The sequence below is a fragment of the Dama dama genome, chromosome 3, assembly GCF_033118175.1.
Source record: "Dama dama isolate Ldn47 chromosome 3, ASM3311817v1, whole genome shotgun sequence".
Classification (NCBI taxonomy): Eukaryota; Metazoa; Chordata; class Mammalia; order Artiodactyla; family Cervidae; genus Dama; species Dama dama.
The window spans coordinates 47,635,007-47,642,991 of NC_083683.1; the positions used below are offsets into that span (position 1 = coordinate 47,635,007).

The 7,985-nt window shown below is 39.7% G+C and overlaps 1 protein-coding gene across 1 annotated transcript; it reads right to left on the minus strand.

Annotated features, from left to right (window-relative positions):
* Positions 1 to 1,316: 1,316 nt before the first annotated feature.
* LOC133042285 (olfactory receptor 8S1-like) lies at positions 1,317 to 2,252 on the minus strand. Its single transcript, XM_061122811.1, has one exon. The coding sequence runs from the start codon at positions 2,250 to 2,252 to the stop codon at positions 1,317 to 1,319; it is 936 nt and encodes a 311-aa protein (XP_060978794.1).
* Between the last annotated feature and the right edge of the window lie 5,733 nt (positions 2,253 to 7,985).

A 7,985-nucleotide genomic window follows, 5' to 3' on the forward strand; every position in this document is an offset into this window, starting at 1 on the left:
TCTCACTCTCTGGTTATCAAACACTAATTTAGAAACTGCTGCAAAGGGATTTTGTAGATGTAATTAAAGTCCCAGATTAGTTGATCTTAAAATATGAGAAAACTAAAATACAAGATTATACAGGTGGTTCTAATCTCATCCCAGGAGCCTCTTTGAAGCAGAGAGTTATCTCCAGGTGTAGAAGAGAGGAAAGGAGACCAGTTCATCACATGAGAAGTACTCCATATATGCTGGCTGTTTTGAAAATGGAGATTGCCACGCAAGAAGTGAAGAGACTTCTGAAATTGAAAGCAATCCTTATCCCACAGGCAGCGAGGATTTGGCGACCTCAAACCTACAGTTTCAAGGAACTGAATTCTTCCAAGTACCTGAATGAACTTGGAAGCAGATTCTTCCCTGGAGCTTCTAGGTAAGAGCCCAGCCCAGCCAACACCTTGATTTCAGCCTTGTAAGATGCCAAATAGAGAACCCAGTGGAATCCACTGACATTTTTTACCTAGAGAGCTGTACGGTATTAATGGGTGTTATTTTAATTTGATAAATTTGTGATAATTTATTATGGCTGCAATAGAGAACAAGTATACCTTCCCTGGTGGCTCAGCGGTAAAGAATCTGTCTGCAATTCAGGTGACACAGGAGACTGGGGTTTGATCCTTGGGTCTGGAAGATGCTTTGGAGGAGGAAATGGCAACCCACTCCAGTATTCTTGCCTGGAAAATCCCATGGACAGAGGAACCTGGCAGGCTACAGTCCATAGGGTTGCAGAGAATGGGACATGACTGAATGAGCATGAACCGATCATATACCTTGCGAATTGCAACTCCCATCTGTTGATCATATTTATCTACTTATGCCTGTCTCTGGAGGCACTACCCCATAATGGGCTTGTGCTTCACCCCATAAAGCCCAAGTCTTTGTTTTTCCTTTTTCAGAGGTTCAGGATTTTTTATTCCTAGAAAAAAACTCCCCCCCAGACACATCAATTCAAACACAAAATTGAGAACAAAAAATATTTCAGGGTTTATCCTAATTTGAATGATTTTCAAAAATGTGACTCATAAAGAGACTCATCATTAACTAAATCTAGGAAGCCGAAGTTTTTCTCAGACATATGTTCTGTCTTTGAGTAGGATTGATTCTGAGCCATGGCAAGGAAAATAGCTCCTACACTTTACCTTGATAATTTTAAGAAGGGAGAATCAGCAATGCACAGTGCTACATGTGACAATAGGAAATCAGGAACTTCTTAATGTCAATCTTTAGATTTCTTGCTGCAGTTCTCTTCTGCATTCTCTTCATGGTCTATCTCTTCCGTGCTATCTGAGACATTGTAAATATTTTAGAATCGTTCTTCTCAGAGCTGCTTTCACCTCTTTGTTCTTCAAGCTGTAGATGAGAGGATTCACCAGGGGGGTGATTACACTGTACTGTATGGAGAGGATCAACTCCAGAGGCGAACCTGAGGTTGGCATGAGATAACGAAGAATAGCTGAGCCATAGAACAGGATCACTGCAGTGAGGTGGGAGGAGCAGGTGGAGAAGGCCTTGCTTCTGCCTGTGGTGGAGCTGATGCTCAGGATGGTGGAGACAATGCGGGTATAAGAGAAGAAGATCAGGAGGCAGGTCCCAATGGCATGCAGGAGGGCAGAGGAGAGCAGCATTGCAGCATTGGTGGAGACATCAGAGCAGGAGAGGGGAAAGAGGGAAGGCAACTCACAGGAGTAGTGGTGGATGGTTTGAACCTCACAGAAGTCCAAATCCAAAGCCAGGAGAATGTTGATGAGCCCATCCAGAAAGGCCACAACCCAGGAGCCCCACACCAACCTCACACAGAGCTGTTTCCTCATCACCTGTCTGTAGAGCAGAGGGTGGCAGATGGCAGCATAGCGGTCATAGGCCATCACTGAGAGCAGGCAAGCCTCAATCCCGGTAGTGGCAAACACAAAGAAGACCTGAGCCATGCACCCCTCTACTGAGATGACTTTCCTCTGAGACAGGAGGTTCTCGAGCATCTTGGGTACAGTGACTGAAGAATAGAAGAGGTCTTGGAAGGAGAGATGGCTCAAGAAGAAGTACATGGGTGTATGAAGGTTAGAATCTGTATGGATTACAAGTATTATCAGCAAGTTTCCCAGAAGAGTCAGAAGGTAAATCATCAGGAACAGGACAAAGAGCAGAGCCTGGATATGGGGGTCAGCAGACAGCCCAAGGAGGATGAACTCCGTAATGCTGCTGTGATTCCCTGTGGTCATTTATGGTCACTCTTCTTTAGAGAAAAATTAGGAAGAGGACTGAAATTTCTTTCCACAGCAGTTTCTGGAAGGCAGTGTTCTCTTCTCTTTCGTTACAGAGTCGATCCTTGAACAATATGGGTATGAATCATGGCAGTCCACTTATGTTTTTAAATAAATATAGTACTTGTGTTTTCATTTCACAGATCTTTAACTAAGTGTGAGGAAAAGATTTATGTTAGATTAGAGATCACAACATGTGGAATCAAAAGAGCTAGTCTTGAGTGCTAATTTAACTGTTTTAGCTTCCTGCCATTGTATGCCCTTTATCAATGTCATTTTTTTTAGATTATGAAAATATGATAACACATTTACAGGAGACTTGGAAGACTCTTGAGAGTCCCTTGGACTGCAAGGAGATCCAACCAGTCTATCCTAAAGGAGATCAGTCCTGGGTGTTCATTGGAAGGACTGATGCTGAAGCTGAAACTCCAATACTTTGGCCACCTCATGCAAAAAGTTGACTCACTAGAAAAGACCCTGATGCTGGGAGGGATTGGGGGCAGGAGGACAAGGGGACGACAGAGGATGAGATGGCTGGATGACATCACCAACTCGATGGACATGAGTTTGAGTAAACTCCAGGAGTTGGTGATGGACAGGGAGGCCTGGCATGCTGCAATTCATGGGGTTGCAAAAAGTCAGACACGACTGAGCGACTGAACTGAACTGAACTGGAAAATACTGAACAAGGTTACATATAGTTTCACTATATATTACAATTTTTTTTTAATAGATAAGATTTTTAGTTGGAGTTTCAATACCAAACTCAAAATCTAATAGAATGAATATACAGAGAAGTAGAAGGATATAGTGGACCTGAAAAGCACTGTGAACCAATTCAACATAATTAAGATTTATACAATTTTCCCCAACCAGGGGATCAAACCCAGATCTCCTGAATTGCAAGCAGATTAGACAGTTAATATTACTGTCTGCGCCATCAGGGAAGTCCATAATTTTCACACAACAGTAGGATACAAATTCTATTCAAGTTCTCCTAGACTACAAACTAGGAGACACTGGAACATATCCAGGGACAAAATATTAGGTGCAAAAATTTGATGATCTAAAGGTATTGAAATCATACAGAGTCTATTCTCTTATCACGGTGGAATTAGGTTAGAGACCAATATTAAAAGATACTTGAAAATAATGCATTTATTTTCAAGTGCAATGTGACATTTCCAAGAGATATCTTTGACATAGCTCAATGTCATTGATTTTGAGGCAGAGATTGCAGTACTCAGATTTTCAACTTGTGGGAAGGTTTGAGGGTGGTTGCTGCCCCTAACTCTTGCGATGTTCAAGAGGCAATTGTATGTTCCTTCCTGCCTAGTCTGATTTTCATTTTCATAACCCTCATATCTGCCTTCAGTGGTTCCATGGAGTTGTTTTCCCTGGCTTTCTGCTGGGCCATGTGTGAGCTCTGAACCTGCCCCACAAGATTTTTCCCAATAGGATGAAATGTAAGGATATCATCCACTCCACAGGCCTACTGGGGAACTGCCTTATGACTATATTATACCATCTCCTTTGTCTGAGCCCCTGTATTCCACAGCTTTCCTCATCATCTTTTAGGGATTCCAACAAACATCCAGGAGAGGTGCAGATCTCCAATTACCTTTATTACCTGGTCTTTACTGCCCTATTTAAAACTGATTCATTAACTCATTAATGGTATTGCATGTTGTGTTTGGGTAGCAGTTTATCTTATGCAAGTGACTTTCACATGTTTTCTACTGTGGGGTGTGTGTTTGTGTGTATGTATTATGTTTGTGTGTATATGACTGATGATGAGAGAAGAGATTGAACTCATTTCACAGGTGAGAAAATTTAAGCCCCAATATTTCTAACTTGTCTAGATCCCCACACTGATTAGTTCTTTCAACAGCAAGGATTTAAGTCTGCTTCATTTGGTTATTAAACAAAGGCTTTTCTTCCATACCACTTACTTAGAGAACAGGCCAAACCCCTTAGTTGCATTTCAAAGCATTAATGACCTATGGATTCTCTTGATGCCCCACTGTTGAGGTCAGATAGCTTTGCTTGTTTCTGATCATCCTGTGAACCTTCCTTTTTTTCTCTGACTTGGTTCAAGCTGATATATTTTGTGGTGCACTTGTTCCATGAGTTCTTCTTTGATCAGTTCCTGCTCATTTCTCACATAAATCTTTGTGGAAATAATTATTAACCCCTGTTTTTCAAATGAGGAAAGTAAAGATAAATAAGTAAATTCAAGATTCTAATTTACCTCTTTCTAGTCCAGGAACTTAAAACCTTGTCTGCTTCCCTTTGATGTATAACAATTCATCAACACACTGTAAGTTTTTCCATCATCTGTGTTAAAATCTTCATCACTTAGTGATATGTGTGTCATTTTTGTCTCTACAATGAGAGTGCAGTTTCTACAATAACAGGGCAGGAATTGGGCTGTTAGCTTCTATGCCTATAGTCACACACACACAGATCAAAATATAATGAACCTGCAATCAATTATTGTTAAATAAAGACAAAAAATTAAGAAAACTGGATAGATTATGTAGCAAAAACTCTTGGTAATTATTTCCAAGCCCAGATGTTCAAGTTGTAGTTCAAAGAACTAATCAATGTGGGGATCTAGACAAGTTAGATAATACTGGGGCTTAAATTTTCTCACCTGTGAAATGAGTTAAGGGAGTTAAGGAAGCCTGAAATTAGGAGAGAAAGGGAGGAGGTAGATTGCTTATCTCCTTTTGCTATAATAGACTGACAGAGAGCTTAGCTCTTTCTGAAATCATCAACACCTACAGATTCCTGCTTCAGAGGGATCACATTACACTTTGCTTAACATGCAACATCCATTCATCTATCCATCCACCCATCAAAAGTGAAAGTTGCTCAGTCGTGTCCGACTCTTTGCAACCCCATGGACTAGACAGTCCATGGAATTCTCCAGGCCAGAACTGAAGTGGGTAGCCATTCCCTTCTCCAGTGGATCTTCCCAACCCAGGAATTGAATCAGGGTCTCCTGCATTGAAGGTGGATTCTTTACCAACTGAGCTATCAGGGAAGCCCTCCATTCATCAGTTATTTAATAAGTAGTTTTGAGTCTGTTCACTCTAAGGTACTATGTTATACATGCAGTCGAAGACAAGTCTGCATGTATGATTGTTTTTGTATTCACCCAGTTAGTCTGTGTCTTTTGCTTGGTGCATTTAATCTATTTACATTTAAGGTAATAACCAATATATATGATCCTATTACCATTTTCTTTTTTTTTTTTTTTTGTAAATCTTGTTAAATTGCCGTATGAATGCACCTACCTGAGAGACTATTCTCCATTATTCAAGATGATCAATCCTTCTAGCCTTTTTTCTCATCATCAGATAGAACCCTGATATGTAGTTGTACGTTCAGATTCATTCTTTCCTGGGGCTCTTATGTCTGCTTTGCTGTCTACTAGAGTAACTCTAATCTACCTCTTGAACTCTGAATCATTCCTGGGATCTCTAGCATTGGTGGCTACCAGACAAATCTAATCTTGGTATCTTTTGTGACTTGCAATAAAAGGTATGATCCTGCTCAAAAGGTGAATTTCCCAGTCCTTGAACTTGCTATTGCATACTACCCTACCCCTGTTACTGTGCCTATCAAGGACTCATATAACTCCCAAACTCTGGGCCCTTATTTAGAATATGTATATCTGAATCACCTATGAGTTTTGTCCAGTGTGTGATCTGTTGTCCAAGGAGTTGACCCAAAATAATAAAGATTTATCAATGAAGAACCTGTAAAAGTCAGTTTTATCTGAGTCTGTAAAATACTTTTGAAAGTAAAGAACTTCTCTGGATTTTGTACTAACAAAATAATACAGTGAACAAAAGTCATCCTTTTCAAGAATGTGAAAATTTAAGAATTTGGGATTAAATATAAAAATTCATCATAGAAGCTGGTCCAATTCTTCCCTCTTTACTCTGTAATATAGACCTGACCATAAGGACCAAGTCCTAGCTTGAGAACACTCTAGAATCTTCAGAGAATTTTAGAGAAGTTTTGATTATGGATCCAAAACCTGAGAACTTCTATCCTAAAATGGAAGTACCACAGTTTATTAGTGAGACAGCTACATTATGTAAATTCATGACCCATTTCACTCCAGGCCCCAAGCACAAAACTCTTTACTAACCTTCTTTTAAGGAAGGACAATATCTACATATTAATTTTTAAAGAAATGGCAAATTATTAATACCAAGATCTTCTTACTTACCTCCAAGAAGAAACACAGTGAATTCAATTCAGCCCAAAGTTTGAGTGAGTAGTTCCAGATCTAAAAATGGATGTGAGTGTAGGGAGGTCATGAGATAATTCCTGAGAAGGCAGAGCTAGAGAAGAGAAGACCAAGGGATCCCCCCCCCAAACTGTTTACCATACCAATTTTCCTTGAAAACAGAAATTCATCATTCCATACTTTTCTCCCCCCCAGAAACCAATATATACAGTCCTATTAAGGAAAGTAAAATGAAAGTGAAAATCTCTTAGTTGTGTCCAACTCTTCGCAACCCCATGGATATATAGTCCACGAAATTCTCCAGTCCAGAATACTGGAGTGGGTAGCTGTTCCCTTCTCCAAGGGATCTTCCCAACTCAGGGATTAAACCCAGGTCTCCAGCATTGTGGGCAGATTCTCTACCAGTTGAGCCACCAGGGAAGCCCAAGAATACTGGAGTGGGTAGCCTATCTCTTCTCCAGGGATCTTCCCAACCCAGGAGTGGAACCAGGGTCTCCTGTATTCCAGGCTGAATGTTTACCAGATGAGCTACAAGACTGTATAAAGTAAAATAATAGACCTGAATTCAAGTATCATTATAAAAAAATCACCATCTTCCTTTCTATGAAGTTTCAACATCAGAGATTGCTTTTAATGAAGTACATATGTGTCTAAAGTAAAATCAAGCAATTTTGGAAAGGCTAGCACATTGAGACAGTTATCCAGTATCAAAACTTTAGGTCTAATGAGACTATCAATGCTTTCCAATGTGACAAGTTGTTAAGGCTCAATAATCAGAATATGAGATAGTTCAATAGATGTCTGATAGTTGTCTTGGTATACTTATTCAGAAAATGTTGAGATACTAAATGAATTAATGAACAGTTAAGTGAGGAGAGGAAGCTGAAATGGTTTAGTTCTTATAGGAGGGACCTGGTGACCAGAAAGAATTCTTATAAATAGGTCTCCTGCTGTTCTTCAATTACTTTAGCAGGGATGAGAGATTAGATTGGGAATTGGTAATAACAACAGAAAAATGAATTCTGTGCACATTATAGAATTAAGTACATGGGAAAAGGAGGTATACTTTAGGGTACAAGTATTTTCTGTTAGAATTCAAGGAGTCCTCTTTCCCAATGATTAACATTATTCACTGAGTAAATAAGGACCTCCTCATTATCTAGTCAGAGAACTTGAGGACAAAAGCCCACTAGAACATAAGAAGAAATATACAGTTTAGGGAGTTTTGAAATGCAAAGGTTTACTCTCTATCATGTGGAAAGTAAAGTGAGAAAGTGTAAAGGAATGTCTTAGAGATTCAGACAGAGAAGGTCTGTCAGAGAGAGATGTTAATAAAACTGTAAAGCGCCTGGAACACATTTGGAGAACACTTTCAGAAAACTCATAGAAAATATTACCACACTCCTGTATTGTCCTGACACACA